At 45.1% G+C, this 26,432-nt stretch overlaps 1 protein-coding gene across 2 annotated transcripts in view; it reads right to left on the reverse strand.

The window, feature by feature from the left end:
• Positions 1–26,432, reverse strand: part of immp2l (inner mitochondrial membrane peptidase subunit 2) — a 197,612-nt gene that overhangs the window by 147,516 nt on the left and 23,664 nt on the right. For both annotated transcript variants that reach the window (XM_064344821.1, XM_064344820.1), the window contains exon 3: positions 24,747–24,850. In XM_064344821.1, coding sequence (XP_064200891.1) covers positions 24,747–24,850 — 104 coding nt within the window. The remainder of the gene's footprint in view (positions 1–24,746; positions 24,851–26,432) is intronic.

The following is a 26,432-nucleotide window of genomic DNA, read 5'->3' on the forward strand; positions in this document are numbered from 1 at the left end:
TTTTTTCTGGCTGAACCTGACTCAGTTTTCCTCGGCATCACACAGAGAATTAGTCCCTCTCCAAAAAAAGACACATGCACACTCACACACACAAACACACACACACACACGCAAACGCACACAAATCTGTATCTTGGCTCAGCATGACACATAGATTTACACACAAAGAGCAGACCGCTATGGATGCTGCAACACTTTTCGGACTTAGCAAGCTCCCGATTTCTGGCTTCCAGCACCCGGGTTCCATCTCAGGACAGATGGAGGATTCGGGAGGTGTGATTTGGCTCGGAGCAGAGGGCGCCTGTGAGATTCTGGGCTGACTTTCGGCGGGAGAATTGCTTTCATCCCCACATACACAAGTTCCATCTCTTCTGAGCAACTTAGATAACACAGAAGTTTGGAAAAGAGAGAGAGAGAGAGAGAGAGAGAGAGAGAGAGAGAGAGAGAGAGAGAGGGACAGAGAGAGAGAGGGACAGAGAGAGAGAGAGTATATGTGTACATTTGCTGTTTCTATGAACCCAAGGGTATGTCACAGAGGTCAGCCATTTTGACCTTGCAGCTTGTATTACAGCGGAGCTCTGGCCTCGATCCCACAGATGGCCAGCTCTCATTCATAGCGTGCTGCTCGCTTCTTATTTCACAGCGTGCGGAACAGCGGTCCTCCCACTGATGTTCTCCAGTACCTTGAATTCGGAGATAAGCCCTTTGCTTTATGAAAGCCTTTCTGGTACCGTGGCGTAGCGTTAAAGAGTGTGACACTTTTTATTCAGCTACACCAAGAGCAGGCCAGTATTCAGCACACCGCCAGACAAACAATTCCAGCAGGAATGGGCGTTAACAGAAGAAATAAATAAATAAATACATAAATACAATTTAAATCATAAGCACATTTCAGCACTTTGCTGTTGCATTCTTAAAAGCCTCTGGTTTATTCATTAAGAAAGACAGAAGCTTCCCCGCTCCACGGCCCCTGGAACATGCCTCATTAAAAACACAAAACACACTAAATAAGCCCTGATCCATACACTATTACCACACACGAGCTCTAACAGCCACAATGGCAAAGTTCTCATTAAAACACACACAGGAGGGCCAAATATATCACAGGGTTTAATTATATGTAACAGAGTAAGTTACCAAGATTTTTCTAGAGAATCTACTGGAGTGCACATCACATGACTAAACACAATGGTAGACTGGTATAAGGCAGTCTACTTCATGTACTGTAGTTTTCAAACACTGAGAATTTGGAGCATTTTGGTAACATGCGAAAGCAATACAAGAGCTATAATGACAACGATGTATGTCCCTAAAATGGTAAGGGTAGTACTCCCAAAGAGAGAGATAAACTGAATTTTTGCTTGAAGACTGTAGTTTGAAGTTGCTTAGGCAATATCATTACATTATAGCTTTCACATTTCCAAATTATTTGTCACAGGTTTTACAAGTCATCCATATTGAAATTGGATTCAGGCTTCTGCACAGATGACACGACGAGAAAGCAACAACTTTGGACTCTCGCCAAGCAAATTTAAGAGAAAGAACAAGGTCAACAGTCTAATCATGCCAGAGTCCGTGTCAGACTCAAAACACATTCATTGAGTCGGCTAATTATTCCATTGTAGTCCAAGCTATCGCTGTTCACTTTTATCTCAGCTGTTGGCATTTATGGCTCCCTGTACTTTCTGATCCACATTTGGACTGCTGCTGTTCATTTAGCCACAGCGTTAACAAAAAAAAAACCATGGAAGTAAGGTTGGTTATACGATGCATTTCTTTCGCAGGCACATTACTGTACAGTAGCTATACATGCAATAGAGAGTGCGATATATCTGAGCAGTGAATTGTATTAAAAATACTTTTCAATCACATCCCGCTTCTATTAAAATCCCATAACTATTAAAAAAAAAGTTAATGCCTTCCCTTTGGCTGTGAATTGATACCCTCTCTGCCACCCCCAAATGGTTTCTGAGTGAAAACTCAATATAATCTGGAATTGCATTGAAGCCTCCTTATATCATCTGATTTGTTTGAGGGCGAATGCATTGCTACCGCGGCTAAATCAAAGCAGCCCGTTTCTGCTTCCGTCTGTCTACATATGCACGCTTGGAGTCATATTTCTGCAGAAAAGTTAACTTGCGAGCATTTTTAAAATAGTTTGTAATGAATGTCTCCTATTGCACCCGACCTCCATTTAACCCGTATTTGTGGCGAAAATGAAAGAAGAAAAAGCAAGTCTTCAGGGAAAAGCAGGAAATATCTAATTATGAATATATCATAATGCATACATATATACATACTGTAAAAACACACACACACAAACATATACGAACACACACGCACACACACACAACTGCATAGCTTGAGTATCCCCAACTCTCTTGGTGAAGTTACTTTCTGTTGATATGGTATGGTGGACTCTGTGGAATGACTCAAAAAGGCATAAGAAAGGGCAAAATAAATTGTGCAAAACAAAACCGCGTATCTGTACACATCCTGCATTGTTTTCACATTAACAGCCCTTGGAGTCAGAAAGCTCAAAGGTAGCTGGCCGTCATAGTAACAACAATGGCAACAAAGGCCACGGTTTATAATGTCACCTGTCGGGCAACCAGCCTGGAATTTAATTAGCCAGAAACGACATGGAGGGGAAAAGATTAAAGCTTTTGACTGATGGCCAGTTTTTAATCCTTTGCTCAAAAAATGATATATGCGTGTGTGCATGTGTGTGTGCGAGTGTGAGTAAGAGAGACAGAGAGAGAGAGAGAGAGAGAGAGACTTAGCGGCATCATCAAATGGACACCGTTAAATACTTTCATTTGAAGTGCAAGGTAATCTGGTATGCATGCTTGTGTTTATAAGAAGATAAGCCCTTTGCTTTGTGTCGTACAGTATGTGTTCAAATGTACCTCATTAATGACTGCATGCTTAGCACTTTACTTGGATGTCAAGGTGCCATTTTAATGCATTCTTCCTTAGCGGCATGTATCCTCAGAATTTTGCGACATGGCGACTAAATTAAAGGTCTTTCCAGCCCCAGGAATAACACCATTTTTCATTCATCCACACCCCATGGATTGGAGACAAAGGCGCATGCAATTTTAAAAAGCTATCATCATACATAGTGCAGGGGAGTTTAAGCAGCTTGAGTTCGCAAATGGCTTCAGAAGTTCCTCAAAGAAAAATTCAAAATTATGGACATGCAGATTTCCAAGAATGCAACGTAGTCTCAGACCTGATCCGACCCAAAGCCGTGGTCATAATATCATTTTATTTCACCTTAATTGTTACATTACAGAAGCACGGGTAAAGCTTCCAGATTCAGCCAAGCATGAACAAATGTTCCAAGACCAGGTTTTAATTACAATTAGTAGTTAAAAACCAAACAAAAAGAGCAGGTATGGGGTGTAAGTAGCAAGTGTTTAACTGGGCACCGTAGAATATGCACTGCACAGTATTTAAATTATACTGAAAATTATGCTGCTCATTTAAGTTCATTGAGCGGTAAAAATTTATCCTTGATTGAAATCCACTTTTAACTCGAGCATCTGACGAGCGGTTTGCGCACTGTGGAACTTTCGGTGCCGAAACCTCTCGTCCAAAAAAACCCGCCATGTGCTCAGAAGGCGAGTGGGCGGTGTGCGATCTCACCGGTGTCCAAAGCGTCTAACCCCGACGCCCAAACGCGCCAGTGACATCGCTCACATAACCCCCGACGTCAGCTGGAAAAAAGCCCTCGTCATTTTATAAGAGGCGTGAGAATCCAAAAACACGTCGCTCAACGCGGATCGAATCGGGTTTCCTTAATGGAACAGAACCCCGAGGAACAACGAAAGAAGAAGGAAGTCAGGCGAAAAAAGAAACTAGAGAAATTGGCCCAAAAACAGAATGCGTTCATGGCTGACCAATTTACACAAACACACAAACACACATACACATTTTTTTGTTTTCCAATGTATAGACCTGGATATTTACTGAAACACTTCAGGTTCAGTAGCTTTGCTCACAAAAGCAGTGCACCTATATGAGAATCAAACCTGCAACCTCTTAGGTACAAGTCCAGGTTTCAAACCTTTACACTATAGGCCTACTACATAGGCACAATGGCATATAAAAAGGGGATCTGTGTCATGCAGCAATGCCAGTGGACTTCTATTCCAAATTAATTCACTCTTTTTTGGGAAAAAGAACATTTCTTTAATCTTTTTTCAAGTACATTTAAAATTGCTTAAAGGTATAATGGTGTGCACAAATACCAGTTTTTGTTTCGGTGGTTTGTAAAATGCTCTTTTACACTATAAGTCTTGAACCCACAAAAGATCTTTAAAGTCTTAGAGATCTTTTGTGGGTTGGTTTAACTGCATGTTTTTATTACTTTTTTCCCCTTAAAACACCTGCAGGTAAGTATATCCTGATTGGTAGCACAGTCCACTTTCAGCTTTGAATCACCGCCATACTTAGAACACTGGAATGGAGCTGGCAACTGCCGAAAGGAAACTCACTATTTCCAACAAACACATGGCAGTATTAAGCCTTTCTGTTCAATGGTCTTGAGATATTCCCTCCGTGGCACTTAGTATAATTAACTGATCATTTATTCCTGGAGCCAATCACCTGAAGTGGCTGCTGTGTCTTTTGAAATCACAGAATAGCATGATAAATGAAAACAGAATGAGAACAAAACAACACGACGCGCTTAATTTAAAGACGTGCTATTCGCTAGTTTATTTTAAGCTAGTTAAGGGCGAAAATTATTCCGCATGTGAAAAAAACTGCCAAGCACATTCCCCAGATCCATATTCGGTTCTTAAACCATAAAATCACTACCCAAACAAGACAAACAACAACAAGGAATGCAGTTGGAATCAATTACGGTCTTTACACTTTTTTTTTGGTTCTTGGGTTTATTTTACAAGGAAAGAAAATAAGCAAACTGCAAACGGAGTGCACTTGTTCAATAAAACTCATCCACACAAGCCATTCCGTTAGTAATACAAATCAGTATCCTTCCCGCCTTGGATTGCAGGGCATTTAAAAGCAATGAGCGGAGGCAAAAATGCAAACTGTCATTCTTCACCCCCGCCCATTCTCAAATGGGTCATTCTTTGGCTGAAATGACCTCTAAATTGACATGCCGCAGTTTACGCAGTTAAACGAGTGGCTCTCTCCGCTCTCCCTCCCTCTGCACTCTTTCCCGGCCCCTCCCTGGCTGTTATACCCATAATGCTCGGTGATAAATCCTACAGAAAATCTGTTCCTCGGGGCTGTGCTTTATTTATAGAAGACACTTGCCTGCCTGCCACCACCCCTCCTCCTCCCCCCCCCCCCCACTTCCCCCCTACCACCCCCCCCCCACGGTCTCCCCCCAGTCTCTGCCGCTCCCCGCCCGCAATAAAAGAGGGGTCCAGAGGGCCAGCCGCGGGAATCCGTCTTTTCACAAACCCTCCGCGCTTCTCATCCGCGGCCAGGCCGTCCCGCTCCCCGCGCGGGGCATCCGTCTTAATTCGGACCAATTTCCCGTATCCCGCCGGGCCGCTGGCTAATGCCGTTTGTGATGAGAAGTGCCCCCCTCCCCCCTCCCCCCACCCCCACTCTCCCCCTCCTCCCCCCTCCTCTCCCCGGCAGGCAGGCGCAAACGAAATCCAATAAGCCGCGTTCCTCCAGGAGGTTCCTGGGGCAGACAGGCTCTGGGTTCGGACCACCCCGGCACAACAATGCTACCCGGCAACAATAACAACAATCGCATAATCCTCCGCCTTTTATCCCTTTTCTTTGTTTTTATCCCTGTCCCTCTTTCTTTTCCGCAGTAGCAGCGAGTAGATCCGAGCTTCGTGTTATCGCCCGCGGTTGTGCTCGGATTTCTTCTTCCCCCCCCCCCCCCCCCCACCCCGTTTTCCTCCCCGGTTCGGAACGTCCAATCGTGTTCAGCGGCGCTCACCGCCGCAACCTGAATCCCGCGGATTCGGGCGAGCGCTGACGAGCATCTGCTCTCCTCCGGAACGTGTGATGCGGGCCGCCGCTTTCCGTCGCCGCGTAGCTGGGTTTCGTGAAGTCGTGAGTCAGTGAGCGCTTCGTCTGCAGCCGAACAGGCGGGCTTTCAGGAACCCAATCAACCAGCGGGGGTTCGCCGGGACGCGATGAGTTGCTGTCATCCCGGCCCGACTGAGCCCCCCCTTCCCTGGGCGATGCTAGAGCCAATTATGTGCCACCCAGCGAGCCTGGCAGCAAGATTCGACACCAAACCGCAGGGCCCATCCAAGTATTCATCAGTGCCTTAACAGACACCAGATTGTGGAGCCCATCCTCACACAGAAACAATGTCTTAACAGATACCAGAAAATGCAGCCCATTCACAGACTGGAACAGAGCCTTAACAGGTACCAGACCGTGGGGCCCATCCACACACCAGAACAGCGCCTTAACAGATACCAGACCACAGGGCCCATCCGTGTACTGGAACAGGGTCTTCACACATACCAGAAAGAAGACAGAGAGAAATGTTCTGAAACAACAGAGGCTCTTTCAGTTTTAATAAATAATAAATAATATCCACCCACTAAGCGGATACAGCAGTGGGTAGATGGAGGAAGAACAATTATCATAATGTCAATAGCCAGTGTCTGAGGATTAAGATTACTATAAGAGCAGCACTGCAGGTTTGCTCAGTACAGGCTGTCAGGGATGTTGAACAGTCACAATTCCTGCTGCACTGCAGGAACTATGAAGGATTCTGGTCCTCATTTCACAATCCTGTGTTGACGACTCCCTACTACTAATGCTTCCACCTACAGTATGCCTGAAAACAAAAGCTTACACCAAAAATCAATCGATCGCTGCTTGGAACGTGCTTGAAACAGGCGCATCAGTTGTCATCAACAGCAAATGCCAGAAAGGGGTTGCAAAACCTTTCTGAATGAAAAGAGAAATGGCGTGTTTGCAGAAAAAGGTAGAAGGTAAAGAAATCACCAAAAAAAAAGGTGAAAAAAGAGTAGGGAGACAAGAGGACCTGAAAACTGCTTAACGCACCAAGCCAAAGACTGACGGCGATAGCACAACTAAATCCTGCACATCTGCTACAGGGACATTAATTCATTCTGTAAAACAACACAGCCAAATAAACTCAGCGCACAATTTTAATAGCTGTTCAGTAACAAGCCTGTTAACCGTTGACTGAGCCACAGGTTGAGGCTAGCTGCAGTTGTGGGTAGCTGAGCGCTCAACGTTAACGGGACGCTAATTTTTAAAGGGGCTCCTCGGCCCTTTGGTCTGATGTAATTCGGCCAAGACTGCCCCCCCCCCCCCCCACACACTCTGAGACACCCTAAGTAACTATGATCAATTGGAAAGCTGCTGGCTCCTGTAGCCTTCAGCAAATAAGTATGCAAATAAAAATCAATAACACGTGCAGAGAAATCGTTAGACGGCCAATTACAGGGCCGGAGAGCCGGTTGCCGCCGGTGACATACTCAAGCACATATGCATGAGTTTATGAGTCCGTGCGTGCACATATTTCAGTACGGGCTACACTTCAACTACAGCGTAGACAAAAATAATCATAATAATAATCACTCCTTGTGATCCAAGAATATGAAATGACACAGCACATGCAGACATATCCTTAGGAGCTTTGGATCCTGTCAGTAGTACTACACGGTATGATGTACGTCATGGTATTAGCCTTTCATAAATGAGCCTTTTTAACTCTGCCTCAGGGGTTTTTGAGTTACTTCAGATTGCGGGGTGTTTTAACAGAAAGGTATGTGTTCCCTGTGTGAAAGCATAAAACAATGAGGTCTTAACCAGTTACACAGACGACTCAAAAATCGCCTTAGCCATTCACAAGCAAGGGAAACATGCATTGTTTTAAGAAAGCCGCTATTTAAAATAAAGATGCAATTTCCCCAAAACAGCACCAATATTCTCCTTGAGAAGGTATTGCTATCTGTCTCACAAATGCAAAGTCACCTGACAATGCAACTAACGCTAAGACCACAGAATTAAAGAACAAACCTGTTTTCTTAAAGATAGCTCCTAGGTGAACTAATAGCACCGTGGACAGGGGCTGAAAATGAGTTTTCAGTGAATACACGGCCTGGATTTTCTATAAAGCCGGCTTTTATAATATCAATGCCGAGAGCTGCATGTGATTCATGCACATTGTTGCGCGAGAACCGCTACATTACAGCGTAAATGTGAGCGTAAACGCGGGTTTTATATTAGCCTCAACTTGAAAAGACCTCGTAAAAATTTTAAAAAGTGCAGCTACAGAGGCAAGCAAATGACTGATGCACTTGTTTCCACCTCGAGTCAACTTGTTACCTTAGCAACCACAAGAAGAAAAAAAGGAAAGAAAAGGAAAAAGACAGAGAGTTCTGGCTGCTCTCTGCAGCAGCTCTGGCAGAGACGGGCGCTAGCATCCAGACGGGATGCTGGATTCTAAACGAGCGCAGGCCAAACGTTCTCCTCTCCTCAAATATTCCCGATGCGTTCTGTTTTTCTTCTCGGCAAAGAGCCTCGGTCAGCATCCGCGCGAAAGCTCCTGTCCGTTTTGAGGGAGAACGTTTGAGCCTCCCTGACCTTCAGTTCCGTAGCGGAGAGAGAGAGAGAGAGAGAGGAGAAGAGAAGGACACGTGACACGGATCAATCTGCCATAACAAACATTCCATATAATGATAAACAACCTTCCTCCTACAGCCTACAGAAGGCTCCACAACAGGCAACACGGGAGGCGTTAAGCGATACTTAACACTGCAGGCCTCCAGTTTCAAACTGCAGAACGCAGAAGGAATTAAGCATTAACGAATGCATTTGCTTGAAAGAAGAAAACACATGTATGCGATCCCTTACTACAGAGAGGTCAAAGGTCAGAGGTCAGAACAGTGTAGGGGAGGGGGGTCAGGGAGGGGAGAAGCTCATCACAAAGGAAAGCGAGCAGACGAGAAGCATTCCACGCCTCCGAAGCACGGCTGGCTGCTACGCTACGGCGTCCCGCGCACCTCCTCGTTCCGGCCCAGCGTGGGGTCCAGCCCGCGCGGTCCGCCGTGCGTTCCCGGGCGCCCCCTCGTACCCGGAACCTGGAGGCCAGGGCCAGCCGCTCGGGGAAAACACATTTCACTCCCCTCACAGTCAAAACGATTCAGAGGAAAAGAAAGAAGGGAAAGAGGGAGGACGTAGGGAAGAAAAAAGCAACAGCACGAGAGAAAGCTCCTTGCGGCTTTACCGGCTCTGGTTTTGCCGAGGCTGGGCAGTTTTCAGTTGCATTATGGGTAATGGTGAGGGTGTTCCAGTCACATCTGTACTGTTCTGTTTTGGACATCACCGTGGTAACCAGTAACCACCCCTGGTGCCACTCTTCTCACAAAGTGTCCTGCCTAAATAGTGGGCGGTATGACTCGGGACCCCACCGTGCATTCACGCCGACCTAATTCAGGACACATAAGGTGGAACGCATACAGAAGCAACAGCACAAAAAAAACGCGTTTCCTTGCTTTTTTTTTCAGAAAAAGAAAAAAAAAATCCAATTCGATTGCAATAAATCAACAGAAAACGAAAAACGGAAACCGCTACACCTCTCCCCCGCGCCGAGCGACCCGTATCCCGGGTAAACGCAGAGACGAGTCCGGCAGATTTCCTCGCCCGTGTGACAGTCAGGACCCTGCAGTGGGACGCTGGGAGACCCCGACGCCCCGTCCTCATTCATCACCTTTAAAGCAGAGGGGGGGCTCCACGGACGGGACCCCCAGCGCCCTCCGCCGTTGGATCCTGAGCTGGGGGTTGGCGGCGGCGACATCGGCGTTCGGGGCCCCGAGGCTCCGGGTCATATTTCTCCGTTTTAATGAACAGCCCAGCCGCTGGCAGCTCAGCCGCGCAGCGCCATGCTAAGAGAGGGGGGGGGGGCTGCATAATTACTCCCATCAGTACCCTTTCATCGGCGCGCGCCTCCTCCCGTCTCTGGGGGATACCCCGGGCGCACGCAGCTCCGCTCTTAGGGGGGGGACGCGCGCGAGGCAGAAACACGGCTATTATCAGCCGAGCGCATCCGAGAGACGAGTATTAAAAAAAAAAAACGGCATTTCACTTTCAAATGAAGTTTCCTACAGTAATGTGAGACGTCGGCCGGGATTACGGTCTACACCAGGAAGGCTCCAGGTTCCGCGGCGGCGAGATTGCATTTATTGCTTTCCCTCGGTTTCGGAGATGCGCGAACGGACGGAAACGCAACTTGACAGGGAAGCGCCGAGAGATGGAGACATCGCGCATTAGCGTGGTCATTACTGACCAATAAAACTGCAGAAACAGAGAGAGATGGTGACACTGCATGTTAATGCGGTCATTACCGATCAGTAATACTGCAGCAACACGTGGGGAGACAGAGATAGTAGTGTAGTGTGATCATTCCAGACCAGTAGTACTGCAGGAAAGCATGGAGAGGTGGAGATTTCCCATGTTAGTATGGCCATTACTGATCAGTAAACTGCAGAAACAGGAGAGGTGGAGATTTCCCATGTTAGTATGGTCATTACTGATCAGTAATACTGCAGGAAAGCATGGAGAGGTGGAGATTTCCCATGTTAGTAAGGTCATTACTGATCAGTAATACTGCAGGAAAGCATGGAGAGGTGGAGATTTCCCATGTTAGTATGGTCATTACTGATCAGTAATACTGCAGGAAAGCATGGAGAGGTGGAGATTTCCCATGTTAGTATGGTCATTACTGATCAGTAGTACTGCAGGAAAGCATGGAGAGGTGGAGATTTCCCATGTTAGTATGGTCATTACTGATCAGTAATACTGCAGGAAAGCATGGAGAGGTGGAGATATTGCACATTAATATGAACATCATTAACCAGTAATAATGCAGAAACAAATGGAGAGATGGAAGACATCACATGTTAGCATGGTCATTACTGATTAGTAACACTGCAGAAATACATGGAGAGATTGCACATTATTATGGCCAATGTTAAAGTACTGGTGAAATGCGGTGAGAAAGCACAGGTGGAGAAGCATGGCACAGGTCCAGTCGCAGGTACGCAGGTACACTGTACCTGAGCACAGCTGTCTTCAGCGTTGGCCTTGATTTTTTTTGGAACCCCACAAACACTAAGCAATTGTTTGCATTTGCACCTACAAAGAAATGTGCAAATGTTCATCTGTTGCAATTCAAAGGTGCGACTTTTCTCCCTTCATAATTCATTGCCTTCCAACCTACCTTTCACACCTTTTGTTTCATTTGTTCCGTACCTCCCGCGATTCTTCAGGGTTCGAATGATAAACTGAGTCGTTAATGTATGAGTTCTCAGGACTTCATTTGCAGTCTCACACTGAGATAAAATTAAGCAAAAAAAAAAAAAAGAAACACGGCGAACTCACGGCGCCGCGTGCCGTCGCTAAATCCCGTCGGCTTCCTGTTCCTGTTCGGAGACAATTCTTATTCGTAAAAAAAAATAAAAGTAATCAAATGTCGCAGGTTGACTGCTGAGACGATATTCACAATTATTTTTTTCAGATTTCCTTTTTTTATCATTACTTCCAGCCGAGCGTCAGACGAGTGCCTTCGCAATACGGCAAACAATACACGGACGGCACGTGATTTATTACACGATCGTTAGCGATCGCCATCAGTTTAACCGGCGGTGTTAATTAATCGCCACAAGGTTCTGAACATCGTAATGCGTTTGCCGAAACGCGGTTGGCTGACTGCGCGGGTAATGCCTATATGATCTACCGCAGCTAAGCTCTGTCGGGCTCAGCTCAGCCGGGTTCGCACAAAATGGACACCCGAGGCTTAATATATTTGCCCTCTTCTTTTTCTGCGGGGGAACGAGGGAGCAAGGGTAGCTCAGGTGAACCGCCGCAACATCCGTCACGCCGCGCAGTTCTCAGGTGACAAACTGGCGGTCTGACAGGTAGACATCTCACTCAGAACCCCGGTAAAACGCCTGCCTTTTTTCTCCTCTGCTTTACCTCCAGATTCCGCACACGAAAAAACCACAAAAGGCTCTCTGCCGCCTCTCCTCTGTCGCGTTTCAAACGGATTTCTGACAAACAATCCCACGCTTGTGTATTCGCCAAACATTCAAAAGTGGCAGAAGAATGTGAGGTGATATATTTTATGTGAGTCCATTAGGTAAATAAGAATGTGCAGTTGAAGGCCAGCGCCTTTTATTAAGAAACCTTTTATGTGTTCAAAGACCAAAGCTGGCATACAAACCAATGACTGTGGGAATTTACAGTTCATTGCACAATTTTTTATTTATTTTTACTAGTCAAAGGAATGTTTTAGTTTTCTTTTTTTCTTCTTTTCTCAGTGTCAGCTGAGATTTAGCGCAGTGTGGATCCAAAAAGTCACTATTATCCCTTATGTTAATCTTTTTTGGCATGAAAACTCCAACAAAAGATACACGCAGGAAAAAAAATGTCTCAGGTTGAGAGGGATACACAGTGTAATAATAGTAAATACCTAAATGCCCATCAAATGCCATTGAACTTCAACCTTTTCTTAGTAGGCACCACATTACCATCTCATCCCATCCACCTCACAGAGAATGAGAGACGTTGAGAAAAAGTGGCTTTTGGTTTACGACTGTAACTGCCAGACAAATTCAAACTTCAAAATCTGTTCATTTTAATCTGATCAATTACTACAACTATACCTATTGTCTTCAATATAGTGCAGTATTATACTCCACATAATATTCATCCATCCATCCATCCATTATCTATACCCGCTTATCCTGAGTAGGGCCGCAGGGGGTGCTGGAGCCTATCCCAGCGTGCATTGGGCGAGAGGCAGGAATACACCCCGGACAGGCCGCCAATCTATTGCAGGGCACATAATATTCAAGAGATCTGAAATTTCACAAGCTTTGGAATTTTTTTCATACAGAAATAATGGGAAAAGGAAGTGTTTGAGCACTGGAGGAAACTGGTTTGATTCTGGGTAGAGGGGAATAAAATGGAAATTAAAAAATAAAATACATTCAAATATCCTCTTTGCATTTCTAAAATGTAACTTTGTCTGCAGTAGCCTACATTCATTCCCAGGGAGACGCCATGTTCAGCACTCTCCCACTAAAGAAGCCCAGATTAAACCAAAGCCCACTTGATCTTTCAATTATGTGCATTTCCATTTGCGTCTAAATCTGTATCCAGTGAGTGCATGAACTGCGACCACCAGCTGTGACTCCGACGCCTCTGAGTCACCTCCGCTCGATGCCTGCGCTTTCACGGACGACTTCCGCACGCCGCTACGTAAAAAAGGCACCTGCTGCAATCCTGATTTAACAAAATTAGGGTAAAGCAACCAAAAATAGGCAGGGGATGTTTTTCTTTTTTTTTTTTTTTTTTAGCTTTCCCCCCCCCCTAATTTCGGCAACTGTTTCAGAGTGCACGAATATCAATAAAATCGCATCGCTAACGCAGTCGAGCTCATCTTCCTCCGGCGAGACGAATCCAACCGCGCCCCGCTACTGCGAGCTCCAGACTCAATGTCGGCTAATGACACAGCCATAATGACTTCAACTACAGATGAGACGGGACTCAGCCTGTCCTTGGGGAACGCCCCCCCGGGGGGAACTCGTGTTCCTGCTTTATTTTAAGACCGGAGGGCTTGTTATGGATGTAACCTGTACGTATTAAGGATTTCTATTTCTATTCACGCTTAGCATATTTGACTTGCATATTTAGTGCTTCAGCGATGATACTTACATACTCGCTAGCCTGGGAAGGTTGTTATTCTGGTCTGGTGCTATTGCTCGGTGTAAATCTTTTCTTTTTTCTTTTTTTTCTAGTGTCAGGAAACTGCACCCTTGTTCCATACGGCACAAAAAAAAAATCCCATTTGCCCTATCTCCAGTGTGCATTAATGGCCTACAGTGGCAGATCATTTTTTCGATACGGCGCCAAAAGCCGGACTAAAAGAGGAAATGGGTTACGGGAGGCCCGGGGGCGCTCCTCCGCCGCCCCCCCCCACGTCGTGTCAGATTGCGGCGGTAAAGAGGCTAAGCGCCGACCGCCTCTCCCCAGTTTGTATCTGTCACTTGTGATCGCCCGGCCGGGCCTTGGGGCTCACCTCCACGGCTACTCGCCCGGGTGAGGGGCGATTGGGGGGGGGATGGGGAGGGGAGGGGGGGGGGGACCCCCCGGCGCTCGAACAATCCGCATTAGCGTGAGGGTCGCCAGGCAGCCGCGTCCTGGGCGGGGGAGGGGGAGGGGACATATGGGGTAAATTTCTAGCATTATATACCCCTGGGGGGAATGATCATAAATCACCCCGCCTAAAATAATAACCCTGGTCTGGGGCAGCTGTGGGCCAATGAATCTCCATAATGACTTGGCCAAGACCTAATGAATGAATGAATGAATGACTGAATGGATGAATGAATGGTCTGGATAAGTGTGGAGCTGCAATACATCTTCAGCAGCGCGGGGCTCATATATACCTGCAGTTAAGAGAGGAGGTGAGTTCCTGCCAGAAGCTTCAGCGACCAAAAAGGTCATCGGTACTGCAATGGCGCAGAGAGAGAGAGAGAAGGAGGAAGAGAGAGAGTGAGAGAGAGAGAGAGAGCTTATTGACTGCACAGGGGCTGAGTTGTGAAATGTGCAGCTAAACAAGCAGAGAAACTGAAAGGGAGAGAGTGAGAGAGAAAGAGGAAAAGAGACAGAGAAGAAAGAGAGATAGAAAAAAAGACAGAAAGAAAGGCATTTTATGGCAGGTTCAGCTGTGCTCATTCTGCTCATGGTTCTGAGGGGAGAAGGTGAAGATACCTCCAGCCATGCTGGAGTAAGTAAAGGAGACAGACCGGCACGGGGCAAATGAAGGCATCGCTCTCATTCTCTCGTCCCTCATCAGGAACACACTCTTTCTCTTCAGACAGCTCTCAAATTGACCCGCGAAGGACACGGACGCCACAGACCCGCGTCGAATCGCCGCTTAACACCCTACGAATGCAACACGCAACTGTGATGCTCAAAGAACCACTCCTAGAATGTTTCTCAGCAAAGCAGGCCACAAACATGCAGAGTACTTCTTTAAAAAAAAAAAAGTGCGAGAAAGAAAAATATATGCCAGCTGAAAAAAAAGCATTAATATTGAGTTTCAGCAAAATGTACAGGTAAATTAAACTTGTCAATGAGAAATTTACATACATTAGCTAAGGCTAAAGATTTACTGGTGCTCAGCATAAATTAATTAGCACAAGATACAAGCAGAGGATGCTAGCCTGCTTGAACAGGGCATGATACTGTGATATACTGTAAAGACTAGAAAAAAATAACTATGAGGTTCTGCAAGGGTCACACTGTGTTACTGCAGCAACAAGAATAAACTCCAGGTTAAACACACACCGACTCATCAGGTGAGAGTAGGCTAACGCACGCCTGGGAGGTACAGCGTCCGCTGATCACATGTAGACAAAGTAAACCTGCATTTTACCATGACTATACAGGTATATACAGGTATATATATATATATACATACATACACCACCCATTACAGCCCACAAGGACACGGGTTTACACGTTATCGTCGCCTGGCAATTTCTCCGCCAGTCTCTGCCTCCGCCTGCCGACCGCCGCTCCAGAATTAGAATATGACGTTGCCTAGGTTACCGGACGTCTCGTAGCACGCGGGTCTCGGAGCAGCCGCCGTAGCCCCCGGTAACAGGTGTGAAATGGCGAAAATGAGGAGGAGAGGAGACGCTCCTATCGGGGGGGGCGGCGGCCAGATGCGTTCCGGGGCCTCTCCCGTCTCGCGGACGATTACAAACCGTAATCCCGGAAAAGCCGCGCACTTTATTAAAGGATTACAGTGTTGACAGCGCACCCGTGCATCTTAATTCAGACCCTCTCGCCGCCGCACCGCCGGCTCTGCCCACCAAGAGCTATCGCCTCGGAAAACAAATTAGCCCCCCCCGCGCGAAAACGCTGGCTCCAGTGCGTGACCACGGACACCCACACCGCACGCAGTCCCTCCCGAACTCACTTGACAGCGTCGTATTACTATCGACCTAGACCTATCAAATCACGTTGCCATTAAGGAGGGAGTATACCAAAAAGATCGGTGGACATATTAAGAGAGATCTTTGACTATTGCCACATACAGAAGCTTTCAAGGTCTTTCGATCTGTGCCCGTGGACTGCTCTCTTAGATTAAAACCATACATCTTCAATCGGGTTCAAGACTAATTTTGGGATCAGTGAATTGCTTGCAGTGTCATCAAAATAAAATACGTTTTATTTGACCATTGCAGTTCTCTGAGCATCTTTCCACCAGTTTCTATACATTATAAAGCAATGGTCTGTCCAGTTGACATGGCTCCATGACGTTGCTACTCCATACAATCTATTCTCGTAATGTAAGATGCTATTGATATACCTGAACTGACACCTATGATTTTGGAGATGTACTCAAGTGAACACATTTTTTCAGTAACTGAAAATAATTATTTTTTCATATAACAAGCATACCAAATAATCCATATCTACATCCATATCCATATTCAGGCCAAAGCTTGACATTTCCTAATGGAGGCTTTTTTTAATCAACAAAAAACTGAGGATAGTGAAAAAAATCATCAAAATCACCTTTGGTCTCTAAGGGTTAACCTTTTCTTGATTTTGGGAAATGCTAGTCATCATTGTCTTGTGGAAAGGTCCATTTGTGGCCAGGTTTGAGGAGAGGAAACCATATTTTTAGCCAGAAAGGTACTGTACGTGTGCGTGCGTGTGTGCGTGCATGTGCATAAAACTTTTGGATACAGCAGACAACTACAAATTGTTTCAGCAGCTTGCTTGTTCAAATTAGAAAAGCACCTCATCGTTATCCTTCAGGCCAGTAAAAAGATTGGGTCTTTAAGATATTAAGCCATTAACATCACAATGATAAAATCAATACTTTGTTAAGCTTTACACAGGCTGATAGCGATCCATTATTTTCTTTACCCAATTGCCTCATTTTCCCAGACTGCAATGCGGCAATGGTTTGGGCAGAAATGTGCTACGGACGATTGTTGAGTCCACAAGCGCAACAGGAAGGTGTGTTCGCGTTAAGAGTCTTACAAATTTAGAGCCTTAATTTAAAAATGAATTATTATTATATTTGCAAAGAACAGGAATATAATGTAGCATTTCTATAACAGTAAAGATGAAGGAAAACATTTTTAAATGGAAAATGGACAAATTCTCTTTTTTTCTTCATCTAAAGCTGATGGAAGGAAAAACCCAGATCATTCTACTAGTAGCAAATATTAACTTGCCAGGGAAGTATAACAACAGAGGCCTAGTTATTAGGTATGTAACCAAGAACGACCGACTCTTGATTGCACATCAAAAAATGATTACAATTAAATTCTGAAAGAATTGGGGAGTGATTTTATCACTTTCAAGTCCTGAAAAACCATGTTCTATGCATCCTGGCAATCAATACATTTGCTTTTAATAGTTATGTTCATCCGTAAAACATGCACAACCATGTTCCCATCTTCTTTTTTCACCGCTCGGTTTTATAAATCTGCACTTTCATCTTGTCCTCAATATGTCAAGCGAATAACTTGGCGGCTCAATCTGTTCAAGTGTAAGCTTCTGTTATATTAAGAAAAGAGAAAATACTCTATGCTGAGGTAATTCTCATTTCAAAGCGTGTTCTCTAACTGCTTGGGATGTCAAAAAAATAATCTTTGATGTTTTCAAAATTACACGGCACAAGAATAAGGAGGATATCTCGTACTAGCACAACCAACCTGCCTTCTGAGCTTGTAAAAATGCATTACATGTCATAAATTGCATTATTAAAATGCATTTACCAGAAAAATATTAGACTATAATATATATAGACTATTCATTATATACATAATGTATATATATATATATATATATATATATATATATAGAGAGAGAGAGAGAGAGAGAGAGAGAGAGAGAGAGAGAAAGAAACAAGAAGAAACATAACATATAGTTTTTAAATCATGCTAAATATTTCACATTAATTAGGGCTTTTTTGGAAAAAGGCAAACCAAACTGCACATACCCAGGTGTAGCCTAAAAGCTAGCAAACAGAAAAAAAAAATAACAAACTGGCACAAACTGTACTGGACTAGCTTTCCCATCTGTTTAGAACAGTACATGTGCCACACACATGCAAAGATGCAAGAACAGTTTCAGAACAAACTGATCCAGCACGGCGACACGTACACCGCCTTCGACCAGCCAGTTCTGTGCTGGAATGCTCCGGTTATCTAGAAATAGCTCTCGGTTTCTAGAACATTCAAAGCAGGGACAATATATTTTATTGGAGTTCATGTGATTTTAAAGTAAACCTGTTGGGCATGCAAAGCTGATTGCCTGGTAGAGACAGGAGGCAGCCATGCCAAATACATGTACAGATCCATCAGAATATCTATGGTAGGATAAGCAGCCAATGCTTGTGCACCTGTCACGTGTTAAATCCAGTTTTGTGACCCAATTCATGGCAAATTAATTGCAATTAATTTACTGGCCGCGTGAATGATTGAGTAACTGCTTGTAGGTGCCTAGTGCGTTGTGGGAAACGTGGTCTTCCAGGTGAAGACGAGGTAAGAGGAAACCAGTGTGCGCCAGGGGGGGAGCTGGGTGTGCTAAGTGTTGAATATGGATACATTTTCATGGCGTGCAATGGCTTATATCCTCACTCTGATACAGACACTCATTTTTTCCTCAGCCTTGTTCAGCCTTTGCAACTGTTACTCATTCTATTTTGTTCTGGTGATGTATGAGTTCCGTTGATGTATATGGAGATTTGCAAATCATACGTTTGTGATGATGTTCTTCACTAGTCTCATTTCAGATTTCACTTTTCCCTGCTAGACCCAAATTAAAGAACCCGTATAGTAGTGACAAATTGGAAATCATTTCTTGTACTTTCAGAAAAACACACGTGTGTGCTGACCCACATCTTTTGATTTGCGATATTTGAGCATTTTACATCCTGTTGTTTTATAGCCAATATGTCAGTCACTGCGCACGGAGTCTGATTCTGATAAACAAACGTTGCTCTACTTCTTCAGTTTGGATTCTTCCAGAGATTCACAGCTTGGTCTGTTTCTTGCGCTTTGCTTCCTCTCTTACCCTGCTTTCCAGACCTCCATATCTCAAACTGACAAGTTCAACCACTAAAAAAGTGAAAAAAGGCCTTGCATCATTTTTCTTTGTTGAAGGCACCTTATAATTAAGAGGCGGAATTGTACTCCGCAACCAGCTTCTGAGGAGAACACCCTCTTCAAGGGAACCTATCTAAACTCAAAAATTTAGCCCGGATGAAAGATTCATTTATCACAGTTTATTGACCGAGTCTGCACAAGGCCTGAGATGTGGAATGTGCAGCTAAACAAGCTGAGAGAGGGAGAGTGTGAGACAGAGCGAGAGAGAGAGAGAGAGAGAGAGCGAGAGTCAGAGAGAATCAGCGAGCAAAGCCTAACAAGAGACTGGCCACCACTGGCAGACTTGGCTGGCCCAAGAATAGAGGCTATGATCACTGTAACCAACGGCAAAAAGAGACAGAGCTGCATGTCCTCACCCAGTGCGAAAAATATACAGAAATTAGAGCTCTTTTTTTTACAAAATTTACAACAACACACCCAAACTTCCCAACCCTACCTGAGGCCCAACAATTATAAATCATCTTTGGAGAGAAAAGGAGCTTTGCAAATTTGGCAGCATAATATGTTGCATAATATGGAGAGGAACAGAGAGAGAACCAAGATTAAGCGCCACAGGGCAGGAGAAAACATGCCTGTGGCTGCCTCCTCCTGCACCTTGCGGCACGCCTGCATCCCGATACGTCCGCACACTTTAGCGAGATCGCTCCTGTAATTTCACACATTAGCACGAGTTGTTTCTGCCGATCCCGGTGGCTCATGCTGCTAATGTTAAAGAAGGAGGAGGGGGTGGGGGATTTTTTTAAATGAAAACAGCCAGTCTCCCATGGGGTGATTTAATTAGTGTGGCCACAAGATAGAGATTCACCGAAAATTAGTTTCAGACGTCTGCTGTGGAGTGAGGCTCCGCCTCTCTAAATAATCCCTCAAATAATTATCTCTCTTTCTCTGTCTCCATCTCTCTCTACCCTTTTCTCTCACTCCCTCTCTACCCATCTCCCTCCCTTTTCTCCCTCTTTTTCTCTCACTCTGTCTCTGCTTTATTGGAATGCATGTCATCAAAGCGGTGATGGTTAATTACAATCTATCATACTAATGTTAATAACAATAACAATAATATGCAATAAGAGGAACAATAGATATAATAAATATAAACTGTATAACAACAGCACAAATAATCGCTCTCTCCCTTGGGGAAGCCAGGCCTATCACTGGTGGCCAGTCGCTTCTGTTAGCTATTGCAAGGCTGCTCTCTCTCTCTCTCTCTCTCTCTCTCTCTCTCTCACTCACACACACACACACTTTATCTCTCTCTCTCTCTCTCTCTTTGTCTCTCTCTCTGAAGAGGGGCATGGATCTGCCAGACTGTAAGGCAATGCAGGTATGTGGTGAGTAATGACCTGTGTGATTCTCTTCTGTTTGCCAGTAATTTTCAAAGCGGACCTGTGCCCCCCCACCTCCCCACCCCACTCAATCTCATGAATAAAATATATGGCAACAAGAGCAATAAAATTGCACCGACAACATATTAATGGCCCATTTACATTCATCCGTGACTTGGCCCTCTTTCCTGTGCGTCCGGCAATTAAAGCTAAAATGAATTCTTTTGAAGAATAAGCAGAATTCACTTTGAAGGCCCACGTGTAAACCATTGAAATTGGGGCCTGCAGTAACGCCAGGCAATTAATATTTATGCTACTTCATTAGGTGACTTTCTAAGCTGGCCTAAGGGGGGGTGGGGCTTTTGCAAATCGTAGCACATCAGGTCAAACTCGGTAGGCCATAAAGATAGCCACATAATTAAGACCCCGAGCACCTGATATGCGCTTGGCCAGCGGCAGACAAAACAACCGCTCTCTGTCTCGACCTGCAGTCCCAGGTGTCAGAGTAAGGTTTATTTTATCCCAGCGTGAACCTCGATCCCACGTTCGCACCTTGGAGGTGGCTAATTTACCGCTGTAAATTAGCCACCTAAGTGTTCATGCTCCGCTGTCGTTTTACTTTTGTAAACTTTCGGTCAACTTTTGTCAAAAATTCCCATGTAGCGTTCCGTTAAATAACTGAACTAAAACGGCTTTGACTTTCCACTTCATATTAAAACCCACTTTTGAACAAAATGAAAAACCCAGAATTCTAGAATATAGGCATATTTTCATTCAGCGATTTTAAAAGAAACTGTGCAGTAAGAGCAAAAAATGGTAAAAAAATGTGAATTTTGACCCAGTGGGCATGGAAACAGATCCACTGAAGGGCTGTTTGAAATATAAAGTTTAAAGTGAGCTCACAAGATGGAGTCAGGATCCGAGTGAAAGGAATTCTTCTCATCTTAATGGAAGCCATTTCACAACGAGCCCATTCACATCAGCGGCGGCAGCGCGGTTATAATGGTTAGGGAACTGAGCTTGTAACCCAAGGGTTGCGGGTCCGATTCTCCGGTAGGACACTGTACCCTTGTACCCTTGAGCAAGGTACTTAACCTGAATCACTCCAGTATAGTATATCCAGCGGGAAAAAATGGATACGATATTAAGAGTTGTGTCTGGATAAGAGCGTCCGCTAAACGCTGGTAATGTAATCTGATGTGTCACTCGCGCGCACGTCAGACAAAGGGACGGTAATGGGTGCGAACATATCCACAAATGTCACGCAGGCGGAGCGAGGGAGAAATGCGCGCCCAAGTAATTTCGTTCCCTGGCCCGACTTCCTGTCCCGCGCAGTCCCACCGGACCCACCCGAGAGGGACTGCCACGAAACGGCTGCGCTGTCCCCAAGCATCAGCGCTCTTCGCCCCCCCCCCCTCCCCCTCTAAAGTTCCTGGGCCCGTGCCTTATCTCTGACAGAAAATTTTTTTTAAAAAAGGACGTCACGCCGCAGAAGTGCTCGTTCGGGGTCCGGGGTCTTTGTTCCGCCCGACGCGGGCGAACGGAACACCGCTCCGATTCCTCCGGGGAAGCGTTTCTGCGGAGCAAAGATTGTCAGCTCAGCTCAGCAACTTCTGAGCATCCGAGCAGCTTAACCTCCCTTAATTTCCAAGTCCTAAAGAAATACACTGAAAAAGAAAAGAGGAAAAAGTTGGGAGGAAAAAAGAGAAGAGGAAGACCTGGTCTTACAGTCGGAAGTGTAGTGAAGTGTGGCTTCGGCCAAGTTCTGTTTTAAGCAGGGAGAGCAAGAGTGTCAATGAACTGGATTTATGCACTAGCTGATCAGACTTAATGAGGCCCTACTGCTTCAGCTTAGTTAAAACAGTGTCATGCATTGACTCTGGTACTCTTACAATGTATAAGAAGAAACCAGCAGTAAGTATACCCTATGTCCCTGGCTTCTAGATCCACACAGACTTGCAATTATCTGGTAAAAATGGTCATAGCAAGCAGTATTAAACAGCTGAATACACACAACAACACATTTTTTGTTTTTGTCAACTGTCAGTACCATGGACTACAAAAGACAATCCACAAAACTACAAAGGCCATATGTCCACCTCAAAGGTTGACACATTTGACCATATCCACTGCAAAACTTACCATTTTAAAATTAGCAGAAAGATCTATGTCCAACTAGAAGACAAATAAAGTATTTGCGACACACAGACAAGACATACAAAATTGTTTGAGTCTATTTGACCGAAGCCTGGCAGGGATACTATACTCCATTAAATCATGGATTAAGGCAGAAATTGTCAGCAGCTTTGACTGTAGGTTCACTACCAGTGCAAACGGTGACTACAGCAAACGGTGAAACATTTGACGATATGGCCCACGCAAAAAATGGGGTTTTCAGCCGCGATTTCTTATGACACCCATTTATAAGCTTTGAAATGTTTCCCCGCAGGAAAATAATGCTCGCAGCCATCAGTTGCCAAGCAGCTCACAAGAAGCAGTTATGTTCACGATAGCGCATAAAATAAATCAAGTTCGTAATGGCCTGCACTGAAAGCATGACAAACATGCAATGAGAAAAAGGGGCATATTTCTGCACGCACAAACAACACAATCATTTTCCTTATCAAGCGCTGGCATAAAATGAGCCGTATTCTGTAAATAAGATATTACTCGGCAGGCCGATACGTTCCCTTGAACTATTTGCTTTCAAAATGAATATCAATTATGTAAGGGAATTAGAGTCTGCGGGAGACAAGCATCACATTTGAAACTGATATACTGGATTAGATTTCTTCCACAGATAGAGGAAGAGATGAAACAAGCCCCCATACCCCACCCCCCTCCCCCCACAATCCAACTGTCAATAAAGATTTATTTCTTATGTCACTCAAACAACGAGCAAGATTTAAAATATTTAACACCCCGAACCCGCGCTCTGATCGTGAACGCGCGACGCGTGTTCATCCGTGTTCAGCTCGCGCGGGTCATGTGAGCGCGTGGCGAGGACCTGCGGGAGCGAGACTGACAGATTCAGCCCGAAGATTCGATGTTTTTACAGGAGACGGCTTCGCTACCCTGCTGATGCAATCAAGAGCATTAGCTGAAACCCGCGGAACAGAGCAAAGCCTCCCAAAACCCCATCTGCACTCATCCCTTTTTTTGGGGCTCTCGACCTAAATTGGGTTGATATTTTACCCATTTATATTCCGTTTCCACGTGGCCCTGGCCGTTGTCCAGTTTCTCCTTCAAGTTAAATGATTGTGTCTCTGCTCCAAGCTGGACTGAGAGCAGAAATCATGTGTATTAGTGCTCTCTTGGATCCTCCACATGACCTGCTGGGTATTGAAAATTAAATGGATGTATGTAGGTGTGTGTATATGTGTGCGTGAGAGAGAAAATGCGTATGACAAATTATACAAATAAATTTTAAAAACAAGAAAGATAAAAGAATACGCAGATGACTGACTGCTGGGCTAACAGTCTGCAGAGATGTAGGGAACAAGATGAGGTCTCATCGGTGTGTGCGTTTCCGAACTCCCATAGTGCATGGGACACAACAAAGAGAAGGCCTGATGCTCAGTGCCTGACAACACGGTGGCGTGCTAATTGGCATCTCGATAACAGTACTGCAAGCCGGAGGTCACGATAGGGTAGTGTCAACAGGCACTCCATTTTAAAAACTGTACATAGAACCCGAGGCCGAATTAGTCTTGGGGCAAAAAAAATTTAACCACTCCCCAACATGAGTAGCTCTTTGCTCATGAGGGGCTGAGAGCTTTTCTATACTGCCCACTCTGGCAGAGGGTGGAACTGCAGGCTGTAATTAGTCTTGCCGCCAGAGAAGACCGTAAATCACCATCCACACAATGCGTTCTGTTGGTACCACAAGACAGCTAAAACTATAAAGCTATACACACAGCTTATTTTTTTAAATACACAAAAAATATATCATAAATGACATGTGCCAGCTTGTGTCAGACTCCTATTTTTCAATCAAAGTATGGGTTACAAAAAGAAAATATGCCAGTATTTCAGGTTGAGAGGTTTCAAAGCAGGAACAGGAAATTACATCATTCCTCTTGGGCTTCAGATTTTTACGGTTCGTTAGCCGTCTCCTGTGATGTATTCCACTCGTAACTGTGAGCCCTGAAATCGGCAGGAGTTCTGCGCGGCCTTGGTGTAAAAAAAAGGGCTGTCGGTTTTTAAAGGAAAGAAACCTTTTGTTACTCACAGAACAGACACGATGTCTCCACGCTGCACGCGGTAGTTTCGTACACTCCAGCGGTTCAAAAGAACCACGTCGGACGACGTGCCTCCCTCAGGGTTCAGGGAAGGCTGAAAGAGAGACAGCACACAATGAAACACACGCGCGTATGTGTACGCGCACGCACACGCACACAATAAAACACACACGCATGTGGCGCACACACAATAAAACACACACGCATACATGCGCACACACACAATAAAACACACACACACACACTAAAACACACACATACACACACACACAATAAAACACACATGCACACACACACACATTGACTATTTTACATCAGGTCACACAATACCACAGGAGGGCCAGTAACTATTTTACATCCAACAGGCCACACGCAGTACTACAGGAGAGGCAGAAACAACCTAATAGCTTGAATACACACTGCCAACCCACACTTCTTTTTTGTTGTTGTTTTGTTTTTATGCTTTTTTATTTTTTTGTTTGTTTTGACGCCAGTCATGTTCGGCTTGAAAGTTCCAGCCCATGAGTATAATCAAATGAGTCACTCACTTACTCACTGGTTCATTTATGTCTGAGTTCTGTTTGTGAACAGCCTGCAGGAGAGCACTAAACTAAGGTGATCACAAAGCCCAAGAGCACTACATTCACATAAGAAATCTCAGAATGTTGCGTGAGCTGAAAAACTTCAACTGAGGCCATCAAACATTTATTCTTCTTCAAAACATAAAAGAATACAGCAGGGGAAACATCAGTCTGTGAGAAATGATGAACGAGAACCTAGAATATTTGGATCCGTGGGAGCTGTCATTAACACACTATACGCATTATCAAGTTTTCATTAACAGTCCCCTCAAACCCTCTCCATAACTCAAAGGATGAATAACCGTTTGACGTATTACTACGTGCGCGTATCTCGCTGACGTAATGTGAACTCCAAACAGTTTCAATATCGCAAACAAAATTTGAACAAAAGTTGATGAGTCAGCGGGTCTTTTCCCAACGGACAGTACGTTCCGAAATCATCCCCGCCCGGCGAACGACGTCAGGAGCAACAGCAGGATAGAAACGGCGGGAAAAGAAGAGGCGGGTTGGAGCGAGCGGTTCTGCTGGAGGTGCCGGCGGCTCGTCAGCGCGAATTTTCATAATAACCTTGAGAAGCCCAGAGTTTGGAGTGTCATGGTTGTAAATATTCATCTGTCTCACAAATGACAGTCATCACACCGAACTGGAAAAAAAACGGAAAAAAAAACGCAGGTTCCAATCTGACTGCCGCGCAGGTGTGTGTGTGTGCGTGTGTATATGTGTGTGTGTGTGTACGTGTGTGTGCGTGTGTGTGTATGTGTGTGTGTGTACGTGTGTGCGCATGCGTGCATGTACGTGTGTTTGTGTGTGTATGTTTGTGAGAAAAGCCATATGTACAGTAAGATAGTTAAGATCCAAGTGTCCCAGGGGTACAGCGCCGTTTACACATACTCAAGCTTCCCTCTCCCACCACGAGATTTTTGGAGGGGGCGGAGGAAGCGCCAGGGAAGCTGGGCTAATTGATGAGGAAGCGCTCCCATCCTGCCTGCCTCCCAGGCCTGCAGCGGAGCGTTCTGCTGAGGCAGAGACGGAGGCACCGCTGAGACAGTATAAATACCTCTGATTTTGGAGGGGCGGGTAAATTGCACGCGTGCT

Source organism: Anguilla rostrata, chromosome 7 (genome assembly GCF_018555375.3).
Source record: "Anguilla rostrata isolate EN2019 chromosome 7, ASM1855537v3, whole genome shotgun sequence".
Classification (NCBI taxonomy): domain Eukaryota; kingdom Metazoa; phylum Chordata; class Actinopteri; order Anguilliformes; family Anguillidae; genus Anguilla; species Anguilla rostrata.